Here is a 23553-nt window from a genome sequence, read left to right as displayed (position 1 = left end):
CGAATCAGGAAGAGCTACATGGACATTCTCCTTGGAAGTTCTTGGCTAGCCACTATATTGATGTCAACGCCATTGACGAGGCATATAATGAGAAATGAATATCACTTACGGTCTATGATTTCTTGCCAGATTTCGTCCATGTAGAACAACGAGGATATATGTCCTCCAGGCACCACCTTGCGACTTGCAGACCAATAGTTCTCGACGATCCATTGGTTGGTGCTTCCTCCCAGATGGTCATCCATAGAGCTCACCACCAGCATCGGCTTCGACGCGTGCTCGTCATCAAGCTGACGAGGCTCGAACCCCCAGTCCGAATGCACCACATCGGACACCTCCATGAACCCATCCCAATTATGGCAGCACCTGATTACTCCCCGCGCCATATTATCGAGGAACTGCTCCTCAGTCAGGTCATTTCTACCCAGCCAAATTGTGAGCATGGCTCTTTCTTCCCGGTCCATCTTGTTGAGTATCGTCTGCCGGAGAAATGACCGAGCTCCCTCCACCGTTCCCAGCTTAGACCCAATGATGAGCTTGAAGAGCCGTTGAAGAAGGTGAAAGGGCACAATCTGAGAAGGCGGACCGACGGAGAACCAGTTCTGCCAGGTGAGAGTCTGCGCATAGCCGACATGGTACTTGAACGGGGAGAAGCCCGCGAGCAGGACGCACCCGACAATCTTCTTGCCGGCGGGGAAGATCTCGTACGGCGCCCCGTACAGCATCTGCGCCTGCACGGTGCCATACGAGCCTCCGCCGACGTAGAGACTGTCGAAGGCGCCGTCCGGATAGAGGTGGGCGAGCAGGGCGGTCATATCCCTAGCCAGGGAAACATGGTAAGGGACGCTTCTGTCCCGAGTGCTGGAGCGGCCCATCCCCGGCAGCGTGGGCGCGATCCAGTGCGCGCCTAGCTCGCGACACGGCTCGGGAACTCTTCGGGCTGTGCCCACGCTCATGAGGCCCGAGAAGAAGAGGACGACGGTCCGGGCGGTCGGAGGGCCATTGTGGGCGTAGGCGATTTGTCTGTTGCCCGGGAGCGGCAGGATGTGCTCTTCCTCTCCCTTCGTTTTGTCATACACGTTTGAAAAAGCCATCTTGGACGATACTTGCGGGGGCGATGAGATCGAGAGAGGATGATGATATTTATGTCATCATATGATGCAGCATTCCCGCTGGGGGTAGTAATTAGTCTTTGCTGGCCAAGGTCCGTTGCCCCAGCGCTGTCGACGAATTAAGATCGCAATCACTTTCGACTTGTTTTTGGCGGTCCCCGGTCTTTTATTACAGGCTAGGGAGAATTTCGTATTGCTCGTAAAGGGCTACGTAAGGTGTTGACAGGCAGCCATTTCAGCTGCATCCCTTGTCCATGGTGGCGTACCCACCATTCACGTACTGAGAGGCCTCAAATGCGTCTCTACCTGTCATGATCCAGTTCGATGTTTGAGGGACCAATTTTTGCAGAGAAGTGTAGATCTTACTCAGCAAAAAGGCTGAAGTATCCCATAACAATCGAATTTGCTCTACTTCTGCGTACGTACCTAGCACACGGCCGGTTCCAAAATAGCAAAGCGATCCGTCTCTGAATCCAGCTCGGCTAGAGCATCAATCGGCAACGTAACCATCGGAGTCGTGTGCCCGATATCGATATTAAACAAGATCGGGAAACTGTTCCTCTCCGCCAGCGGCCCCTCGCACAAGAGCGCCGTGATGACGCCAGCATACTCGTCCCTCGCCTCCTCGGAGTCGTACCCGAACGGCCGCCCCACGACCAGCCCGGCCGCCTCGTCGAAGACGCCGTGCGCGACGAGGTCCGCGATGCCGGCCCGCACGCGCGGGATCGGGTTCCCCGTGACCTCGGCGTCGCTCATGGCCGTCTCGAGGAAGACGATGCGGCCGCGCCAGTCGGGCGCGAGGGCGCGCACGCCGCCCAGGCGCGCCACGACGGTGAGGCACCCGCCGAATAGCCGGCCCCGCGCCCGGCCGGGCCGCAGCCACCGCCAGCCCGCGGTGGGCGCGAGCTCCGGCGGCGCCGTCGACGCCGGGTCAAAGAACACCGGGTCCAGCTTGGGCGCGTAGGTGAGCGACCGCGCCACGTCGCCGAGGGGCTCGGCCTGCGCGATGGCGCGGAGGAGCTGCCTCAGGCAAAAGGCGACCGGTGAGTCCTCGTCGTCGGCGGAGCTCGGCGAGCCGAGCTCGGGGATGGCGCCCGGGCCGTAGAAGGTGCGGAGACCCGTGAGTGCATGCAGGAACCAGTGCAGACCCGTGATGTCGGAGTAGCCGACGACGATCTTGGGGTTGGCGCGGATGGTGTTGTGCAGCTCCGTGTCGGCGGCCAGGGCGGGAATGAGCTCGTTGAAGCACGGGCCGCCGATGGTGCAGATGATGGCCGAGATGGTCGGGTCCGAGAAGGCGGCGCGCAGCTCCGACAGGCGGTTCTCAATCGAGGACTGGATGCCGGCGTCTTGGGAGAAGAACTCGCGGACTTTGTAGCCTCGCTCGGTGAGCACGGCGGTGGCTCGGGCCATGGTGCCCGGGAGCATCCGGTTCAGCCGAGCTGACGGCGAGACAAAGGCTATCGTCGCTCCCGGCTCGAGCCTCTTCGGGAGTATTGGTGAAGGCATTGCTTATTGCAAGAACAGGAAGTTTGACTGACACAATTGTCTTGCGATGAGATCAAAGGCTTAAGGAGATACTTATGTGTCTATATTTGTTGACGTGCGGAGAGGTGTCTTGAAACACGCCTTGAGGTTTACGCAGATGTCACATGTTGCCTCAAAGGGCGTACCTTCCCTTTTAGGAGGTTCCTAGTGAAGTTAGAGGTGGAGTGTCGACCAATGGGTGCTGGTCCTCGATTTGTCACAGCATTGGGTCAGTACTAAGAAGCGTGGATGAGGTGTCAAGAGTCACCAAGTGGCAGAGAACTTGTTTACCCGTGTTGCAACTCATTACCTTAGGATCCATGATTTTCACTTCTTAATCTATTTGAACAACATGGTTCAAGAAGATCTTTGCGGTTCATTTTCTGGATTGCCCATGGTCCTATTTCAAAGGTTCCAAATTGTACCGCTGCTGACCCCCCCCCCCCCCCCCCCCCCAACTTGAAAATCGCACAAACTCAATGATACAACTTAATTACCAAGTGAAGAAAATGGAATTTGATTCTTTGTTTAATTTTCTCCTAGGTGTCTATTTAATATTCTCGCAGTTCAGCGACAGAGCTGGCCATTTTCCACTTATAAAAAGGGGCCCGTTTGCTCATCTCTTGCCTCTTCCAACTTCGATTCAGCCACTCTCATCCGAACACCCCAAGCTCAAGAGCACTCGAGATAAACAAGCCTCGACACTCCTCTTCTTGGACCTCTCTTAGAGTCTCCGAAGACACCAAAGATACACATCACCCACCTCAGACTATCAACGCACGACTCGATCCTTCATCGCCATTTCCCCCATACCTCTCGATCCCTCTACATAACGGAATACACCGGCCTCTTTCCACGGCTTCCGCATCCCCCAAGCTCACCATGAAACTTCTCACATGCATTGTTACCTTCTGCTTGGGTCTAGCCTGTGGCCTCTGGGGACATGATATCCTGTATCCTATGAGCCGCGAGAGCGGACACCTGTGGCGTGGCCGTCTCGGACTGCTCCTGAGGCGCGCGTTGCCTTGCACTCCATTACCAATATTGTGGAACATGAAGGCAAGTTTGATGATCCATTCTCGACCTTGATCAAGGTCTTCGACGGTCACGCTGTAAAGCGATCCTTCGAGAAAGCCTGCTTGAAGCAGGAACAACACTGGGGACAATGCTACGACTACCTTCAGTGGCAGGAACCTCGTGCGCTTTTCATTCTTGCGGAAGAGGCTCATTCCAAGATTTTTGTACCCAAATCCGACGTTTAGCGAGAATTAAATCCGCACTGGAGAACTAGGAGGATATTGCTTAGCGATTCGGATACATTACGTGCGGCTTCGGGTCGACCCATGGAGATTCGGAGGGATGAATACTACTTGGGGATCATGAGATCACTTGGACTCTGTCAGATGGGTCAAACACCATAGATAGACAAGACAGCAGGTAGAGACACAATTGCACAAGTAAAGCACCGTGTTTGGCAATCTCTGGTATACAGAACAACATAAGGGATAGTTACAGAATAAGTCTGAATGGCTCGTACTGGGTGACTAGCCCATCGCATATTGGAGCAAGCTTGTGTCATTCATAGCTTGATTGGTGGACGTGAGAAAGAGCCATAAAAGCGAGAAATTGAATGGTTCAAAGACAGCGTGTTCTCGACCAGCCTTGCTTGCTTCACAGAAGTTCTGCGGTCAAAGAAAGGATTCTAGCTTTCGTGAGCAGAGCATTTGAGAAATATATAATGGCCAAATTTTCGATGCTAACATCAACCAAATCTCATACTCTGCATACCCCAGACAGAATCTCTCTATTCGGACTCGTCGGCGGCCTTGCAGCGGATAAGCTGTTACGTATCATACTCCGACTCGCGGGTTGATACATAACCCAATCCCCGGTGCTTCTGTACGCACGTCCGTCGGATTGCCTCTGCTTAGCACGAAAGCTCACCATGAGGCCGTCTCTCTTTCTATTACTCAGCAGCTCTTGGCTTCATACCGGCGTGGGCGAGGTCCAGGAGGATACCCCGCCATGCTTCCCAATGATCAATGGCTGCTCTGAGGTAACGACCGGTTACGTCCTTCCAAATCACTTCGCCCCCTTCAACGTCTTCACGACCTGGTCGAGGGGATGCCTTGATCTTGATTTGAAGCACGCACTCGATGGTGAGATCCAGCTGGATCAAGCCCAGTGGCGCAACCTTGTGCCGGTTCTGGAGCGCGCTTTGGGAATGCAACTCAAATACGCATCTCCTGAAGGGCACCAAAACGAGATGAACAAGGATTTGTGGCGAGGGTGTGTCGGAGGTTATGAATGGGATTGTGTGGACTTCTGGGCCGCTTTTGATCCCTCTCTCCTTGAAGCTCTTCTGGAGCTAGCTCGGTCCAAGTTCTGATTCAGACTTCGCCTTGCCACTCATTCGGAGAGATGTCCCTATCAATAGACCAGCAGCCCGAACAATACAATGTCGAGCTGGGTGGGCTGCTAGGGTGAATTCTAGACCGCGAGTATCGATAACGACAGATAATCGGTATTCCAAATTATGATAGTGCGTCGCTTGTGGTCGATGAAAATGTCAGCAGCGTGCTGCTTCGGCCGATAGGCATGTGGGAAGATTTCCTTTCAGGAGTGAGACATAGGGATAGCCATACGAAGCAACAAGAACTTCCAAGAAAGGAATATTGAAGGAATTGAAGAAATACAAGCGCCTCTAAGACTTAGCCTGACATTGAGCTTGGGTGATGAAGACAAGACTGAAATCGTTACCCCGCCCGACCGATTTACAAAGGCCCATAATCCAACACCTTTGTAGTGTGTTGTTTGGTATCTTGGATCAAAGGAAACCAACATTGTCTCATACGAAGCAGGCCTTTGTCGATATCACAAAGACGGTCACAGAAAAGATAATTGCCGCCGTTATTGAACAACCCTTTTGTCTTGACTGTATTGCCGCCTTTATTCAAACGTCCTGCTAAGAGCAGCAACTTCGGTATTTAAATAAAGGGGTAGAAACCGCGCTTCACCAATTCCTTCGTGACCACGACAGTCGATATCTCGCGAGTATTACAAGATACTCGGAACCTATCGCAATACCCACACACGGAATTCCAGTCACCCAAAAGCATAACCCTCAGCCGATCATTTCCGCCCTGTTCGTTGCATACCACAATATGAGCGAATTCACCATTGCATACCACAATCTGCGCGAATTAGCTTCGCAATTCGCCTCCCAGCCGGACGATTTTGATCCTCCTCCTGTCTATGAGAAGAAAGAGTCCAGGGCTCCCCCTGCTTATGAGGAGAACGAGTCTAGGGCGGACAATGTTCCCAACCGCGTGTGCGAGGTAATCAGTCGCCAGCGTGAAGAAGAGGATAGGTTTATGCAGGTTCTCAGTGACTATTCTGCATCGAATAGGGCCGTAAGTGTCGAGATTCGAGCCGAGGAGGTAGCACGCCGGGAACTTGCCCAACAACGGGCTGCTGCAGAGACCTTCTCTGAGCGCATGAGCCGGCGCGTGAGAACTCTACAGATAAGGCTGTGCGGACGGGGTGACAAGTGATAAGGCGCTTCCTTGCGGGTGCTCCTTTCTCAGGTCTCGAGACAACTGTGGCTCGTTCACATAGAAGTTGGTTTTTGTAAAGCGGAAATAGACTAAGCATTTTGAATTACCCAAGTTTAAACATTGACTCTCAAGACTGAAGCGATGATTTCTTGAGTCCATGACAGTCTAGACCTCCTTGCTCATGTTACTGAATCAAGCATCATCGGACAGTGAATCTACGGAGTAGTGAGCATTGATAAATGTCCATAGAGAATGTGGCGCTCGATTAAGTTCCAGAAACACGGCATAGCCCTTGCTGGACACCATCGTACTCCTAAGCAAACAGCGATTCCTGGTAGCATCCATTCCAATGCACTGTGCCGTCATTCGTCGCCTTCCACAATCTACCGGGAACGGAAAGCCGCGTAACGCGTTGTCCATGGCCGACTGCCAGGCGTACGAGCAGCAGTGACTATCGGGTATTTGGATCGAAGAGAACAAGATTAGAGAGATCAAAAGCCCTTATATTAACAAGAACGATACGGCAAGACAGTACATTACGCGCAAGCACGCGACGATACCGCGCCCGAAATTACATTGCCCGTTTTTACCACCCCAGTGTCGCCTCATCCAAATTGGATGTTTCCCAATGAATAGACACAAAACTCCTGATTCTGAACCGCGGAACCTAAACGCGAAAAAAGAGAACATTATGACAGCAAGAGAATGCTGCTCACCCGCACGCTTGAATAGCGAGCAAGAGGAGAAATTAAAACAGGCGAGCCGCAAGAGGCAGCAGCAGACCCGCGGCGATGAGGACAAACGCGCCGGCTGAGGGCAGTGCCTTGGGCGCGCCGGCGATGACGTACGTCGGCTGCGGGGAGCAGCTGGGACCGGGGCAGAGGTTGACGCAGTTGGGACCCGGGCAGGTGCAGTACGGACCGGGGCAGACGACGGCGCCCGTGCCGACGGGGACAGGGGTGATGGGCACGGTCAGCGAGGTGGTGATCGGTGCCGGGCCGCAGCCCACGTTGCAGGCCGTCTGGGTGACGACAAAGTTGGGCGGGACGATGGACGGAGGCGGCACCGTCGGGCACGGCCCCGCGGGCGGGCAGGTCTGCGTGATGACGTAGGTGGTCGGGCCGACGCCCGTCTCGCAGAAGTAGTCGTAGACGCGCTGGTAGGTCTGGATCTGGACGGCCGGGGTACCCTCGCAGGGCACGGTGACGACGGCGGTGATGGGCGTGGGCCCGCAGCCGGCGGTGCAGGTCGCCGTCGAGGTGGTGAAGCCAGGCGGGCACTCGGTCGAGGCGGCGCAGGGCCAGGCGGCGCACAGCTCGGTGACGAGGTAGGTCTTGTACTCGAGCCCCTTGACGCCGTAGCAGTCGACCGTGATCGGGTGCACCCACTGGTACGGAGGGCCGGCGCCCCACATGCCGCCGGAACCGCCCGGAGGACCCCATGGGCCGGGGCCGCTCATATCACCGGGGCCACCCGGACCGCCTGGGCCGCCAGGTCCGCCCATACCTGGGCCTGCACCGCCGTCGGCGCCACCTGGTCCACCCGGGCCTCCCGCACCGCCAGGGCCGTTGATGTTTCCTGGGGCGCCAGCACCGCCGGCACCGCCTTCGCCACCCTGGATACTGGAAGTTCCTGGAGCACCCGCTCCACCTGCTCCACCGTCGCCCCCGGGGAAGGCACCATTGCCGCCAGCACCACCAGCGCCGCCGGGATAGCCACCCGCTCCTCCCGGGCCGCCAGGAGCGCCCATGTTGGGGCCGTTGTAGCCCTGAGGGAACGCGACGGTCTGGACCGGCGCCACCGTCACGATGGTGCGAGCGGCGAGCTGCTTGATCTCCTCGCAGTCAGCCTGGCGAGGGAGATTCTTGGCCATCATGCCCACGGGCAGCGACAGCAAAACGAGTGAAAGGCGAGCCATCTTGTGGGTGGATGGACTCGGGAAAGGATTTAGTGAATGAGTGACTAGAGCTTGGTGGCTCTGAGCAGAAAGCAGTGGTGAAAAGAGCGTGAGGGCAGAGGGCGAACTCTGAAAGTGTTGGATCCATCCAAAGGCCTATGACTGCAAGTCTGGACATGGTCTATATAATAGATCGCCGGACTCGTGTCACCTGTTACTGATGCGTTACGCGCAGCATGAGGAGCAATCCCAAATTCCGGGGAGCCGCTCCTTCAAAACGCGCTTCTACTCCGTGTTGAGCTCATTCCCGGCCTGCTTCCCGAACAGCTGGGCTCTCGAGACGAATCAAAGACCGGGATTCTGGGTCGCGCTGCTCTCCAGCATACAACAACGCGCTCTTGTCTTTGTCCTGCTCTTGCCAGTCCTGCGTGTCGTTTGCATGTGCACAGGGCTGCCCAGCCGTTTTCTATCATTCCAGGAATAGCGTTTGCTCACCCCTTGCGTCAGCACGGGAACTACATTAGCACAAGATCGATAGCATTCCACCCCATCATCTAGGTAGGCTTTGAGAAGGTAGTGTAGCCTAATCTAGACTACTCTCAGGCACGCTTGTGATTGATTGATCCCAAGTGCACTTGCCTCGGACTGAAATGAAGCGTCGGCACATACGTGTGCCGTCCCGTTTAGTTGTACTCCTTCAACAATTGCAGAGCTCAAAAATGGAGAGTGCTTCGAGAGACATTAATTTCCTCATGGAATCGTGGCTAAAGACTTTCTTTCCCCCTCAGACTGCGGTACTGTGGCTTTGCACACTGTTGACTTGGCAGGCAAATTGACGACAGACCACACCAATCACTTACAACTTACGTCTTTACTACGACACTATCCTTATCCATATATTTCAAGTCATTAGTCGACAATAGTTGTAGGTCACACATGAAGCGCTATGCTAGTGCTACACATTGCCATACCTCGGTCCTGTGCCGCGCCGCCTGCAATGCTCGGCAGGCAGGCAAGTCGAGGAGTTGATGGCCAGACTCCCGGTCCCTCCACCAGGTCCGACCGCAAACCCGTGTCCTTGTGTCACGAATAAGATAATCTATGATGCTGAAGCTGAATCAAACCTCAGGAATCACGGGTTGTCGGAATGCCTGCCGCAGAGAGGCTTCTGCTACTTTATTGTTGGATCCAGCGCGGTTCATTCAAGAGATCACACACGAAGCGCGTTAATTACAGTGAAGGCCTCGCCCTTGGCTCAACAATCTTGTCGTCACACAGTTGAAATCAGGAATACCGAATCAGCAAAGGCTTGTTTGTATGTAGTCCAAAAGTTGTCTGCACTTAAATAGCTCAGGAGCAGACCCCAGCCTTGCTTCACATAGCCTCTGGTAAAGGGATGCTAGCTTGACTTTTCCTATTGTCTTGGGAGGTTTCCCTTCCGTTCACTCTTTTCCTACCCCACAGTACACCAACCGAGATCTCTAAGGATTAGGAAGATGCGATCCTCGGGGCTCATTAGTTTCGCTTTGGCTTTCAGCCTACAGCATGCCTCGGCGCAGGATTGTCCTAACGGAATGATCGAGGTCGATGTCCAGACCATTACATCTATCATCCAGCACCCTTTCCTCATTACAGGCTATGTACGAGCCAACACTGTGGTCACCGTAGGCGGCGGCCTGCCGTTTGAGATCATGAATGCCCCAGTGGACATCAGCACCCAGATCACTTCGACCGAGTACTCGACAAGGACGGCAACTGCGTGAGTGTAATGACCACCCGAGAGGGCCTCGTGCTGACTATATGTGGCTTTAGAATCCAGCAGATCAGCGGTAGCGGTGGGGCCGGGTTCCGCGGACCAAACAACCCAGTGCCTACCGTACCTGGTACCGTAACAGCGGGCGCTTCGTCTTCATCCGCTGGAAGATTGGATGGTCCTGCCGGCATTCCAAACAGCCCTCAACAGAGCACTGCGGTTCTCCCCGGATATGTTACGACAACGGTTGGAGGTGGCAGCGGACAATCTCGGACCACGATTACGATCTATCCCTCCGGTACTAGGTCCGGCACTATTGTCGTGATCACGCCGGCTCCGCGGACAAACGGCCCCGTCATCGGCGGTGGCGGTGGGCTCACGACCATCACCGAGCCAGGCGCTTCGGCGGGAAGAATCACGATTCCTGGCGTTGGTTCGACCGCGCAGGGGACTGTGGTCGTCGTCACGCAGGCGCCGAACCCGTTCAACGGGCCCTTCGTCACGATCACGGTGGCAGGGCCTCCCGGTTCTCGTCCTACGCGGTACACACTAGATCCCATCAATGGAGGTGCAACTGGCACCGTCATTGTACAGACGCCTGGCGTTTCGGCCTTCAACGGCCCTTACACGACGATCACGTACGGCTACGACGGACCCGTGACGCAGACCATCACGCTCCAGCCTGGCGCCTCGGGGAGCGAAGGCACCGTCATCGTACAGATACCCATCACGAGCAACGGCGTCAATAACGGCCCCAACCAAGCCACCAGCACCAGAACGTCTACCACGAGCAGGACGTCCACCTCGAGCCCCACCGCGAGCGTGGACCCGAACAACCCGGACCCGAACAACCCGCCAGGCCCCTGCACGCCCAATCCAGGCGCCAACGGGGCGCCGTTCTGCCAGGTCTCGCTCCCGCCGGCGTGCCAGCGCCTGAACGGCATCATCGTGGCCGTATCGCTGCTCGACCTCGCCGGCTGCACGCTGGCACTGGGCGGCAGGGCGGTGGGCGACGTGGCGCAGTGCCTCGCGTCGACCCTGCTGGCGGGCCCGTCCGTCGTGAGCTGCCTGACGACCTACCTCGTCGGCACGCCCTGCATCACGAACCTCCCCGCGCCCTGCCTCGAGCTGGTCGTCGACGTCAACGCGGGCTCGACGCTCAACAACGACGTGCGGCTCTGCGGCAACGCGCTGGGGCCGTACGCGGGCGGCGCGGCGGCGCAGGCGTGCCTCGACACGAGCGTCAACTACGACGGCATCGGCATCGTCGCCTGCCTGCAGACGGCCTTTGGCTTCCCCGTCGTCAGCCCGACCCTGCCGCAGGGCTGCCCGGGCGCGCCGGTGCCGCAGCCGCGGTGCCCCATCACGGCGTCGGCGCTGCCCAGCGCGTGCACGACGCTCGTCAACTTCAACGGCCTCACGCTCCTCGTCGAGGTCCCGGTGTGCCTGCTCGCGCTGGGCGCCGCCGGCGCCGTCGGCTCGATCGCCAACTGCCTGGACACGGGGTCCATCACCATCTTCACGCAGGGGTCCTCGATCGTGTCGTGCCTGACCTCGGCGCTGTCGGTCATCGGCCAGGGCGCCTGCCTGACCACGCTGCCGGCCGTGTGCGCCAGGATGGCGGGGCTCGTCGACACGGCGGCGCTGGCGGCGCAGGTGGCGCTGTGCACGACGGCGCTGCGCGTCTACGACGCCAACAACGCCGTCTCGGTGTGCCTGGGCAACGCGTCGTCCGGCGGGCCGTCGATGGTCGACTGCCTCAACTTCCGGCTGTTTGGCATCGGCCAGGACCCCTTGGTGTCGCTTGGCTGAAGGGGAGGATTGTCAGATGAAGACGGCTATAATATGGACTGGTTGGTGAGGTGTATGTTAGTGGGACGGATAGTACTTGATGTGCGTGGACGGTTTGCTTCAACGGGTTTGATCAGCAACACTTGGCTTGTTTTCTGGAGGTCTCCCCTTTTTCTGATTCTCTTCTCTTGAACGTCTTTCTACATACATTTAGAGACGGTAAGTTTGACAAGTTATGACCTTGCAGTTGTTTTTACAAAATACCACTACTTTGCTCCCCGCCATTGACCACACATGACCTGATGAATAGAGCGAGAGCAGCAGTCTGATTAACCTACTTTTACTTGCCGGAGTAGGTTGGGGCATGATCCTTGCGTGTACGAGCTGAATTTCACCTCGGCAACTTTTTCAAGATTTCTAGCGGCGGCAACACCCCCCTATCCGAGTTAGGTTCTGGGGTCCGGCTGCAAACCAACGGCTCAGCGTTCTGATGCTAAAAAGTCGCGGCTCTTGGGGACGGGAACGGGGAAGGATCGGGAGTGGCTCGGCGCTAGGCTCGTTTGTTCTGGAAGCCAAATCTCACCGGCCAGCGAGAGAGAGATCCAACCCCGTGGGGTCGGTCAGTCCGTCTCTTCTAATCGGCCGTGTCATTTAAGTAACAGACTGGCACATAGCAGATCAAGATGCTAGAGCGAGCACACCCGAGGACGGAACTTTACAAAGACGGGCGTAAGCATAAGCACAATAAAGTACTGGGCGAACGGTCAAGGGGTGGGTTGACTTGACTTGGCAGGCATGAGCAACGTGGTCAATGACCATCGGCCATGCGCCCAGTCGACTGGTCATCATATCACTCCAAGAAAGCCACACACCAGCTAGCTGCCAAGGAGGAGGAGCCCCAGAAGCTGGCTGCTTGGTCTAGTAAATAAAGGGGGGAGGGCGAATGGGCTGGATGATTGGGGCAGGGATGAGTCTGGTAAGTCGGGCCGGCCGGTCTGGGGTCTGGACCGATGGATCCCCTGTGGCCCAGAGACGCGCTGCATGATTCGTTCGCGTCGACGGATGCGCAAAGTTTTGCCGACCAGGCTTGGAGTGCCCCCCCATTTATTGTTTCGGCATGATCAGGAATACTCAATCCTTACTTACGACGCAATGGAGCCGACGACGCTGGGGAATTCCAAGGCTATGAAGTCATACCTAGTCAGGCGAGGCAGGGAGTTGAAAAGACACAGCTAGTTGTACAAGGAGCAAGCAAGGCAGAGAGATACTAGCAAACTGCAATAGCAAAAAGCCTTGCTGTTCTGAGTTGCCGCGTCTGCAATGTCATGGTAGTCTGTCTCGCTAGATAACACCACTCTGTTTATGTACTTGTGTATATCCATCTCATCTCATCGCATATTCTCACTCTGCCTATTTTCTTACTATGCACCTGCCATTCCTCTATCTGCCATGTCCAGCAGCCATCAGGGTAAAATGCCCGAGAAAACCAGCCGGCCAGTCACAGGCGGGCGAATCATTGGAGGGCGTGGTAAGCGAGTCAAACAAAACACAGGATCGCCAACCTCGACCCGCATTGCCAAGCACGCCAGCGAGATCCTCCACGCCGTCCTCCTTTGCCGTGCCCTCAATTCTTTCTTGTTGTCTCTTGTCCGTTTACCCCGCAAGGCTTGGCAATGGCTCATTTGAGCCTAAGAGCTCCCGTTTAACGGCGATATTTGATCTGCCGAAGGGGGCTCAATTGGCTGGCGGCTTCAGCCCTCGTTTCCGGGAACCATCTCCGCTCGCCACCTCCGCAGAGACCACAGGCCCGTTCCCCCAACATTTCGGGGTTGCGCTACAGGGGGTGCAGCTTAGTTAGTTATTTGGGCAAAGCAATATCGTGTGTATCCAGACCATATAAAAGCAAGCGGACAAGGGGTGGGTGGTGTGGCGAATGTGCAAGGGATTCAGCCCGTGTCAAACTTGATCCCTGTGTTGCTCCCACGATACAACGTGCGTACTTAAGACACGTCTACTCCGCATTCGTTGATCTGTCTGTGGATCTTGTCACTCCTCTCCAACTCTGAGCAACAGTCCCTCTTCGCCTTCTCAGCCCCGGATCGAAGACGACCAGATTTCACGATGGCGACCTTGGATCCCCTCAACCTCGCGGTCCTGAAGGACCACAGCCGTGATCCGGAGAAAGGTACGTCCCAGTTTGGTTCTGTGCCCCTTGACTGTCACCGATACACGCTGACACTGCTGGAATACGTCCAGATGGAGACCTTGATGCCTACGAGGTCGCGCCGTCCTCCGGCTCCAATGTGGGCGACTTCGACTGGACCGAGGCCGAGGAGACGGCGATCCGCCGCAAGATCGACCGGCACACCGTGCCGTTGGTGACTCTGCTGTACCTGCTCTGCGTAAGTCCTACACCGCAAGCTTGAGACATCTCTTTGCCCTCCTTCACGTGTCGTTTGCTGACCGCGGGACCCCGCGCGTCGCCATCAACCAGTTCCTCGACCGCGCCAACATCGGCAACGCCCGCATCCAGGGCATGGGCGTCGAGCTCGGCCTCAACACGGGCGTGCGCTTCAACTGGGCGCTGTCCATCTTCTACATCGTCTACCTGCTCGTCGAGGTGCCCAGCAACATCCTGCTCAAGTTCATCGGGCCGCGCTTCTACCTGCCCATGCTCGTCGTCGGCTTCGGCCTCATCTCCATGTGCACGGCCTTTGTGCACACCTTCGAGTCCCTGCTCGGCGTGCGCGCCCTGCTCGGCGTCTTCGAGGGCGGCGCCATGCCCGGGATGGCCTTCTTCCTGAGCTGCTTCTACAAGCGCAAGGAGCTGCTCTTCCGCGTGGGCATCTACGTCTCGGCCGCCTCGCTGGCCGGCGCCTTCGGCGGCCTGCTGGCCACGGGCCTGGCGCGCATCCCGCGCTGGGGCGCGGCCTCGAGCCCCATCTACGAGTGGCGCAACATCTTCTTCTTCGAGGGCCTCGTGACCATCATCGTGGGCCTGCTGGCGCCCATCTGGATGCCGACGGACCCGGCGACGGCCTACTTCCTCAGCGAGCGCGAGCGCCGCATCGCCGCCGAGCGGCTCGTGCGCGAGCACAACGGCCACCCGGAGACGACGGTCGAGTGGAGCCACTTCAAGCGCGCGGTGCTGTGCATCCACAACTACACGTGCGCGCTGGGCTTCTTCCTCATCAACATCACCGTGCAGAGCATCTCGCTCTTCATGCCGACGCTGCTGGCCGACCTCGGCTGGACGAGCACCAAGGCCCAGCTGTACTCGGTGCCGCCGTACGTCTGCGCCGTCGTCGTGGCCATCGCCATCGCCTACGTCAGCGACAAGACGCACCTGCGCGGCGTCTACCTCGCCGTCTTCTCGAGCATCGCCGTCATCGGCTTCGCCATCCTGCGCTGGCACTCCGACCCCAACATCCGCTACATGGCCGTCTACTTTGTCACCGTCGGCGCCTTCCCCGGCGGTCCTGGCTTCCTGAGTTGGGCGATGAACAGTAAGCAAATCTCTCCCAACACATACAGAACATTGGAGTCAGTTTGTCTGGGTTTCCTCGATGCAGAATGGCTAATCGTGTTGTATCTAGACTCTGCCGGGCCCGCGGTGCGCGCCGTGACCAGCGGCTACGTCGTCAGCCTGGGCACCATCGGCGGTATCGTTGCCACGTAAGTTGTTCCCCCAGCCCAGTGAAGACTTTTTTTTCCCGGGAATTCTAGGACAAGTGTTTTCTAATCACGGTTTCCAAACAACAGGTGGACGTACATGGTCAGGGACGCGCCCAAGTACCACACCGGCCACGAGATCAACCTCGGCGGCCAGATCGGCGTCGTCGCGCTGTCCTGCTTCGGCATCGCCTACTGCTGGTGGGAGAACAAGCAGAGGGACGCCGGCAAGCGCGACCACCGGCTCGAGGGCCTGACCGAGGACCAGCAGAGCAGGCTCGGGTACAGGCACCCGACATTCCGGTACATTCTCTGAGAGGCTGCTCGTGGTTTATTTGGACGCAAGAGGCAGCGTTTGATGGGTGCTTTGGGAACCGGTGGGAAATGAGTAGAGATGAATACTACCTTAAACCCGAGGTCTCCTCGTGGAGGAGGTAGTCACATGGGCGATTCAACAGCCAAAGAATATACGAACATTTTATCTACCTGATATGGCGAAAGCCTGTATATTGCCTTTTGAATATAGTGCTAGATACCTTGAGTATGCCAGAAGAGATATCTGTGCTGCTACTTGCTACTTGCTCCCTTTTTTTCTCCACCCACGCCTTCTTTGTGAACTCGGTGATTCACAGGAACCCAATCACAGTTCCCAGCATAAAGCGAGTCGAGTTAATGTGGTGCGAGAAAACTACGAGGGCAACCAAAGAAGGCCAGAAACGATTATAGAACTTTGCTCGAGCAGCTGTTCGCAGTTGCTGCCGGACAACAAGCCCAAGTGGCGTAAACCCGTGACAACTTTAGGGGTTCACGGGGCTTCTCAGCCACTGGGTCGGTCATCTTGATGTGTATACAGCATGAGCTTCCCAGGGCCACGATGGAGCGGTAATCTGAATGAAAACGCAATTCTCTGACCTATCAAAATGACTGACGATAGACGCTGAACCGAATTGATATCATTGAATAATGCAATTATCAACACTGGGTACATTTACAAAAGACAGAAAGGACGCCTACGCTGCACCCGGGCCCAACCCGCGAGAGAAGCCTCCTGGCTCCAGCTTTACACTGACCGTATATCGTCTGACATGTGTATCGAAGCGTCGTGGCTGTCCACACTCTACGTGGCCTGCGAATCGGTGTCCTATTCCAACTGCTCCTCAAAGTATGGGTGATTACAAGCCTGCTTGGCAGATATGCGGCCGGCGGGATCGTAGGCCAGCATCATCTCCAGCAGGTCCAGCCCGACGTCGTCGAGATTCGTACATATTGGCTTTGAAAGGTCGCGCGACCACTTGGGGAAGCTCGATTTGAAGTCGGGGTATGAGGTCACGCCGGGCCAGATTTCTTCGGTGGGAGTGCCGAGCAGTCTACATTTGCCCATCACAAAGGGATCCCGTTAGTTGATCTGCACTTCATTTGTCGATAGGCGCAAAGTACAAGTCCCGTAGAAAAAGGGAGGGGACAAGGGAAGAGACTGCAACATACCGGAAGATCTTGAAGATCTCGTCAATCTCGGAATCGCCCGGGAAGAGAGGCTTGCGGGTGCACATCTCGGCAAAGATGCAGCCCACAGACCACATGTCCACGCCGGTGGAGTACTGGCGGCCGCCGAGCAGGATCTCGGGGGCGCGGTACCAGAGGGTGACGACCTCGTGCGTGTAGGTGCGCAGGGGCACGCCGAAGGCGCGGGCGAGGCCAAAGTCGGCGAGCTTGAGGTTCCCGTCCCGGTCGATGAGCAGGTTCTGCGGCTTGAGGTCGCGGTGCAGGATGCGGTGGCCGTGGCAGTAGCGCACCCCCTTGCAGAGCTGGCTCATGAACTTCTTGATGATCATGTCGCCGAGGCCGAGGCGGCTGAGCCCCGGGCCGATGCCGACGGGGAAGGCGCGGCCGCGGCCGCCGTCGGATTCGGGCAGGGCGTCCATGTACTTCTTGAGGTCGAGCTCGAGGAACTCGGAGACGAGGTACAGCTTGTGGCTGTCGACGTAGACGATGTTGAGCAGGCGCAGGATGTGGGGGTCGCGCAGCTCCTTCATCAGGCTGATCTCGCGGATGGCCGTGGAGGGCACGCCCTCGTCCTCGGCGTCGAGGCGGATCTTCTTCATGGCGACGATGCGGCCGCCGTTGCCGAGGTCGCGGGCCTTGTAGACCACGCCATACGTGCCTGTGGACCCGGGGGGATGTCAGTCGTGTTTTTTTGTCACTTTTGTCACGTCTGTGGGGATATTTGTTTGCAAGAGTGTGTTTGACACGGGCACACCGCACCGCACCGCATCACTCACCCTCGCCAATCTTCTCGAGTTTCTGGTAGTTCTCCATGGGCTGCTGGCCTTGAAAAAGTCCCAGCAAAGATGTGCTCCACAGGGTGCTTCTGCTGCCAGTGGCCGTCCGTTTCTGCTTTCCGACCGGTGATGGCTGCTGTCACAAGGTGAGCGGGCGGTGGGACAGCCGCCGGTTCGAGTGATGACGCCTCGGCGGGCGCGCGCACGCGCTGCGCGAGATGGTTACCTAGGTTGTTTGCTGTGTCGCAACTGTGGCGCGCGGGGTGTGTTCGCGGGCCAACGCGGGGTTATCACCACCTCCCAAATTCACAGGCGGAACTGAAACTGGGCGCGATGGGAATGGGATGCTGGCAGCATTGATTTGTGGCCCGAGTTATGGTATTGTAGCGATAGATATCCTGACACTGTATAGTACGTTGCCTCCGTCATCCATCAGGTAGGCTCGGCTGCTCGGGTAGACGACGAGAAGAGCTGGAATTTTCTTCGAGGATCGAGTTTGGGTCCAGAAGGGGCAAATCTCCCCGCCGATTCAGCTGCTGACGCGCGCCCGCACGCACTTGTTGTCGTTTCCAGGCGGCAAGCGGCGCCCGCCGTCATCCAAAACGCGTGCTGCGGTAAATGAGAGCTTGCTCTGGGATGGTTCTGTAAGGACCAATTGATAGATACCGAGGAATTATATAACGTGAAAGGAACGGTTGCAACCATTCACGAGCGATTTTGGGTCTTGATTGGGATGTAGGATTGGATGAGGGCCACCCACCGTCCCGTCCCGTCCCGTTTTGGAATACGCTCGAGCCAGCTCCGTTTCGGCGCAAGGTGCCTGCCTGCCTTTCAACTCTGGAATATCAACTTTTTGGTTGGTGATCCGATATCGCAAGCTTCCATAATACCTACCTAGGTACACTGGGATGATGGAAGACCTTTCATCTACAGAAGGAATCACCATCTTTTGGTGTTCCCTCGGACGAGCAACACAACGACAAGCGCTCCTCTCACCCCTCGCTCTCGCTCTTGAAGACTGTCCCTCATATCTGCTCACAACATTCACAACATGCCCTGAGTATCTGTGACTGTCCGGGCTTCAATGGCCCGTATTCCAGTCGATTCTGCCATGTCTTCCATGTGACTATGCAATAGAGGGCGCAAAGCAGTGAGCCAAGGCCAGCTTCAAGTGTTTCCTTTCAGTACGAGGCGACCTGGTATGTTTCACTAGCCAGATCCCCTCTGAGTTTAGATATTCCATTACCTAGGTAGTTAGGTCATGTTTGATACACGCACTACAGCTTGGAGAAGCCCGAGTACTATGAATAGAGACAGGCACCAAGTGGTGCAGTAGCATATTCCTTGTTGTTAATATTGCATAGTTACATACGCGTCGCCGATAACAAAGACATCCGTGTCTAATGCAGCAACTCCAGTGCTGGTAAATGCTATGACTCGGTTGAGAACGTCAAGCAATCCATGCCAATCGCTTGGAATGACAGAAACGGTGTCTACAACTGCAATGCAGGTCCCAGACCATCGGGCCCAGATCAAAGCCAGCCTTGCATAAACCTTGCGCAAAGAGGTGAGCAGCTCCAATAAAAAGTTTGAAAGGTACTGAAAAGTTCCAACATATAAGGACGTGCACTGGAAATGCGCCGGAAATATGCCCGATTGACGACTTAATTAAGCCTCGCCCGGGCGGGAGCCCGCAGCCCAAAGCGGCGCTCGGCGAAACACGGGGGCGGCGCCACCTCGGGCGATCCCGCGATTAGGACAAACTCGAGTCAGCAACACACAGACTCCAATCACACGCGCCTCAAAAAGAAACTGGTCTCCGTCAGCACAATCAGCTTAAAGCTCAAACGGCAACCCGCTGCTCAAACTCTGCAACGGACGAGCGACGACAGCAATGCAGACCCAGGCGCCGCCCACCCTCGTCTTCGTGCCCGGCTCTTGGCACCGGCCGAGCTGCTACAGCCGGATCATCGAGCCCCTGACCCGCGACCACAATCTGCGGTGCGTCAGCGTCACGCTGCCCTCTACCAACGGCGACCCGGCCGCCACCTTCAAGGACGACCTCGACGCCGCCGTGCGCGCGGTCCGCGACGAGACCGAGCGCGGCCGCGATGTCGTCCTCGTCGCCCACTCCTACGGCGGCATGGTGGCCAACAGTGCCATCAAGGGCTTCGCCGCCCAGCCAGCAGCGGCGCTGCGGCCGTCGCCGCCGAGCCCCGAGAGCACGGCCCGGGGCCACGTCGTCGGGCTCGTCCTCATCGCCTCGGGCCACACCCTCACCGGCCTCGCCTTCATGGACCCCTTCCTCGGCCGCCCGCCGCCGGCGTGGCGCGCCAACCGGGCCACGGGCTTCGCCGAGCTGGTCGCCGACCCGCGCGACTTCTTCTACCACGACCTGCCCGACGCGGACGCCGCGCGGTGCGTCGCGCAGCTCGCGCCGCAGAGCCTGCGCGCGCTGTACGAGGGCGCCGAGCACGCGTACGCCGGCTGGCTCGACGTGCCGAGCATGTACGTCGGCACCCTCGAGGACAGGGGCCTGCCCGTCGCGGCGCAGCGCATGTCGGTCGGCATGGCGCGGGGCATGGGCGCCCGCGTCGTGCACAGGGAGCTGCGGACCAGCCACTCCCCCTTCCTGAGCCAGCCGGACGCCGTCGTCGCGCTGATCGTGGAGGCGCTCGACTATTTCCGGGCTCAAGACCCCGGCATGCCGCTGGCTAGGGTCGACAAGGCCACCGTTCCGGAGGTCAGGCTCTGGCAGCCTACCTCGTGGTTCAGATTCGGCCTTCCTCTCGGCCTGGGAAGAGTGATGGGATGGGGTGTCGCGGGCTTTCTCTGGATAAGAAGGAATGTGTTTCGATCTATTCGCGGCAACTGAGGTTGATCCCCGCCACGAGTCTCCGTGGGGTGTATTATTAGTGTAGAACCCGATGTATGAATATGTATCTCTAGGCTGGGTGGTTGGAAGAGCGAGCGACGGAGCTATTTCCCCTTCTCCCCGCTCTTGAAAGAGAAGACTATTTTGTGTAGGATAGAGCTGCATGACAACATATCTCTTCTTTTCGACTCAATGAGCCCTTAGATCAAGTGCCTTTGTACGCAGAGGGTTTTAAAAAACGGTGTGAGATGGCGCAGGTTGCCCGAAACGATGTATGAAATCCATTGGTAGCTAGAACAAGTCTACCATCGCAGACTCATCACTGGAGTCCGACGACGTACCCAGTGATGACACACCTCTTCCGATCACATCCGAAATTGGTCCTTACATCATTCAACCCTTCGACTACCCTCCGTAATCCAGCATCACCTCAGAAATCATAACATGACGGATAGTCCGGAAGACGTACCTCAGTTGCCGAAGTCTCAAACAGCCTCTAGAAGTACTCGAAGATAGCATCACCATCGACCTGCCCCGACTCCAGGGTCGGCAGGACATCCAAGACCGGCCCAGCAAGGCTCAGGTGCACCTCTTCTTGAAGGGTGCTCCCGCCACTCTCAAGATCTGCACTCATCAAGGGGCTACTGCCGCAGGGCCACAGCTAGGAAGGATGCTCGCGTCGCCCGACAAGTTCGCCACAAGCGCAGAGGCGGACTTCTGCATGGTCCATGAGCTGAGCAATGATCTCCCTCGCCCGTTTGGCGGCCGAGTAGATTACCAGGTGCTGGTCCAGGCACCCGAGCCATGTACGGAGCGAGGTCAACGCGTCGAACTGATTCCCATGATGCGCTAGGACGTGAACTAGGGTAGTGGCAGCAACGTAGGCCGCATAGCAGAGGATGAATGTCTCGCTGAACGGCTTGTATGCTTCTTCATGCGCCGTCAGGATCTGGGAAATCTCATTTGCGGCCCTCCAGCAGGTAGCAAGTGCTCTTCCCCGCATGGGACCGGACGAGGGAGCTGATTCTGATAAGAGGAGTCGGTGGAGTAGGACGACAAGCACGTTGTATGTTGCCCTTGGGTGCGAGAAGTTAACGCTCATGTGCTGTCGAGGGGTCACATCACCGCGCCGCTGTATACTTACAGCATGCCATTATCAAATGGCAAGGGTCTTGCACTTATGGCGGACCCAACAAAGTCGACTCTTGGAGGCAAATTCCGCCGCCAGGCATTTCTTGTAGATCCAGCGTATCTTTGTAGAGGTCCGATGTCGCCTGATTGAGATTACGTTCTTGTGACTGAGAACCGTCATAGAATCTTTCAAATACGGGTGTTGTGTTCCTTGCGTTTATTCAAAGGTGTCTGATTTACAGTGTGATTTAACCTGTACTTGATAGGTAGACTTGATAGGTAGACCAAGCGCCAAGTTGATTATTGAATAGAAAAATACAGCTCTGTGTGATCTAGCCACAATATGCGCTCGGGGTTGGCTTTTCTCCTGCCGTGCTAGATCCGTCAAGCACCTCGTAAAATATATCACAGAGAAAAATCTAGAAGCCAATTTTAGAGCGCGGAAACATTATAGATTGGTGGCTACGTAGTAATATAGAATCAAAGGCTATTGTGATAGAGCCCAGGCCTGGAATGGCTTCACAGCGTCTTCAGCCATGAGCCGGGTCGCCTCCATGCACCCCAATCCGCCTCTTCTACCAAAAAGCCCAGAACTGTTCTATGAACCGTACTTAAAGGCGCGTAGGATGTATAATCAAGCTACCGAAAGTGCCAGCCAGTATCAAGCACACCCATAGCACACCCATCGCACATGACTGAGCTACAACAACACCAGTCCACTCACGAGAATGGGCAAACATCCATGACCAGATTTGCATTTCAGATTGGTGCTATCTACTGTCTCCCGGATGTATCCTGGCAGTGCACCGCAAATCTTCTCGGACCACACTTTTGTCCCTGTCTGCAGTTAGACAACTACATCCCCAAGTGACGGCATCTGTGGTGTGCAGGTGCTCACAGTTGCTCCCCCTACCAGTGAGCCAGTTGGTCGTGGGTCGAATTAACGCGAACGACTATATGGGCTCCCTTCTTTTCATTGGCTTTCAACTTATCAGTGACGATAATACCTCTAGTACATTGAATGATCAACCTACAAGATGACTTTTGGGTAGGCGTCGGCCCAGGGGCAACGGCACCACGAGCAGTCTCGTGAGAAGCACGTGGAGCGGGTGCCGGGGCTGGCCCTGCGTCGACGTAGCTCGCTAGCATCCAGAAGTGCTGGTCCATCCCATCCATGGCCGTGCGTGTCTCGAGTTGGATTGGAGTCTTCCTGTGCTAGAGAGATCAAGAGTATTGTGGAGGGCTGCTTCAGGCGTGCGGCTGTGTCTGTTGTCGTCCAGAAGTGTTTTCCAACCGGGCTGGAGGAAATCCGGGCTCCTCAGTCTTTATGGCCGGCCGGCAAGAGCACGACAGTCTGCCGACCAGTCTTGCATCATGATGCATCGTAGGTGGGGGACAAGGCCAGACCACACCGGGCAAGCCACCTGTGCCTGTGTGCATCCGTGTATGTGCGTGCTTGCCCTATCACACCAGTCGACATGCACCTACCCGTCAGCATCAGGCACCCCTCCAGGGCTATCCCTACCACAGGGGGGATTGCAGCATCCTCTAGCTCCTTCAGAAAACCGGCTGGGTGAGCAGCCGAGCCAATGTGCCCAATGGAGAGACCCTCCGTCATCCTTCCCGTGGCTATCAAGGGTCCTGCCTGTGGTGGAGGGCGGGCAATCCAAGGCTGATCTGTCACTGGACGGTCCGGCCCTACCTGCCCTATCGACCCCAAGTTCTCACTGGTGCATAACGACGCCTGCATATCATGAAATGATGAAATGCCACTTGCGTGCTTCCCTGGCTGGGGCAGCGATTGGTGATATCCGCGGGGGGAGGGGGGTCCAGACTCGTATGCGCATGCAGCGCCAGTGTTGCCGGATGTGACCCTCGCAAAATGCCGGCAGATCGGCCAATCGTGTACCTTGAGCTTTTTTACTTCATGCTTTTGTTCAATCTTCAGTACTTCTATGG

At 56.7% G+C, this 23553-nt stretch overlaps 9 protein-coding genes across 9 annotated transcripts; 5 read left to right on the top strand and 4 right to left on the bottom strand.

Annotated features, from left to right (window-relative positions):
- Positions 1-101: 101 nt before the first annotated feature.
- E0L32_000941 (uncharacterized protein) lies at positions 102-1094 on the bottom strand (the record flags this gene model as incomplete). Its single annotated transcript, XM_031144388.1, has 1 exon — positions 102-1094. One exon carries the CDS (start codon positions 1092-1094, stop codon positions 102-104), a length of 993 nt encoding a protein of 330 aa, XP_030994475.1.
- Positions 1095-1538: 444 nt separating this feature from the next.
- Positions 1539-2525, bottom strand: E0L32_000940 (uncharacterized protein; the record flags this gene model as incomplete). Its single annotated transcript, XM_031144377.1, has 1 exon — positions 1539-2525. One exon carries the CDS (start codon positions 2523-2525, stop codon positions 1539-1541), a length of 987 nt encoding a protein of 328 aa, XP_030994474.1.
- A 2059-nt stretch (positions 2526-4584) lies between these two features.
- Positions 4585-5028, top strand: E0L32_000939 (uncharacterized protein; the record flags this gene model as incomplete). Its single annotated transcript, XM_031144366.1, has 1 exon — positions 4585-5028. One exon carries the CDS (start codon positions 4585-4587, stop codon positions 5026-5028), a length of 444 nt encoding a protein of 147 aa, XP_030994473.1.
- Positions 5029-5803: 775 nt separating this feature from the next.
- Positions 5804-6193, top strand: E0L32_000938 (uncharacterized protein; the record flags this gene model as incomplete). The annotated part of the gene is made up of 1 exon (XM_031144355.1): positions 5804-6193. The coding sequence occupies one exon, from the start codon at positions 5804-5806 to the stop codon at positions 6191-6193; it is 390 nt and encodes a 129-aa protein (XP_030994472.1).
- Positions 6194-6944: 751 nt separating this feature from the next.
- E0L32_000937 (uncharacterized protein) lies at positions 6945-8114 on the bottom strand (the record flags this gene model as incomplete). The annotated part of the gene is made up of 1 exon (XM_031144344.1): positions 6945-8114. One exon carries the CDS (start codon positions 8112-8114, stop codon positions 6945-6947), a length of 1170 nt encoding a protein of 389 aa, XP_030994471.1.
- Positions 8115-9589: 1475 nt separating this feature from the next.
- E0L32_000936 (uncharacterized protein) lies at positions 9590-11678 on the top strand (the record flags this gene model as incomplete). The annotated part of the gene is made up of 3 exons (XM_031144333.1): positions 9590-9852; positions 9906-10560; positions 10617-11678. The coding sequence occupies 3 exons, from the start codon at positions 9590-9592 to the stop codon at positions 11676-11678; spliced, it is 1980 nt and encodes a 659-aa protein (XP_030994470.1).
- A 2080-nt stretch (positions 11679-13758) lies between these two features.
- E0L32_000935 (uncharacterized protein) lies at positions 13759-15625 on the top strand (the record flags this gene model as incomplete). The annotated part of the gene is made up of 4 exons (XM_031144321.1): positions 13759-13822; positions 13894-14011; positions 14059-15312; positions 15400-15625. The coding sequence occupies 4 exons, from the start codon at positions 13759-13761 to the stop codon at positions 15623-15625; spliced, it is 1662 nt and encodes a 553-aa protein (XP_030994469.1).
- An 825-nt stretch (positions 15626-16450) lies between these two features.
- Positions 16451-17625, bottom strand: E0L32_000934 (uncharacterized protein; the record flags this gene model as incomplete). The annotated part of the gene is made up of 3 exons (XM_031144310.1): positions 16451-16676; positions 16795-17470; positions 17589-17625. 3 exons carry the CDS (start codon positions 17623-17625, stop codon positions 16451-16453), a joined length of 939 nt encoding a protein of 312 aa, XP_030994468.1.
- A 1857-nt stretch (positions 17626-19482) lies between these two features.
- On the top strand, positions 19483-21316 carry E0L32_000933 (uncharacterized protein; the record flags this gene model as incomplete). The annotated part of the gene is made up of 3 exons (XM_031144299.1): positions 19483-20331; positions 20759-20843; positions 20919-21316. The coding sequence occupies 3 exons, from the start codon at positions 19483-19485 to the stop codon at positions 21314-21316; spliced, it is 1332 nt and encodes a 443-aa protein (XP_030994467.1).
- Between the last annotated feature and the right edge of the window lie 2237 nt (positions 21317-23553).

Source organism: Thyridium curvatum (assembly GCF_004353045.1).
Source record: "Thyridium curvatum strain D216 chromosome Unknown NODE_3_length_876553_cov_77.224826, whole genome shotgun sequence".
In the NCBI taxonomy this organism is placed as follows: domain Eukaryota; kingdom Fungi; phylum Ascomycota; class Sordariomycetes; order Thyridiales; family Thyridiaceae; genus Thyridium; species Thyridium curvatum.
Note: the sequence above shows the minus strand (reverse complement) of the source record. Positions and strands in the feature narration are given on the sequence as shown.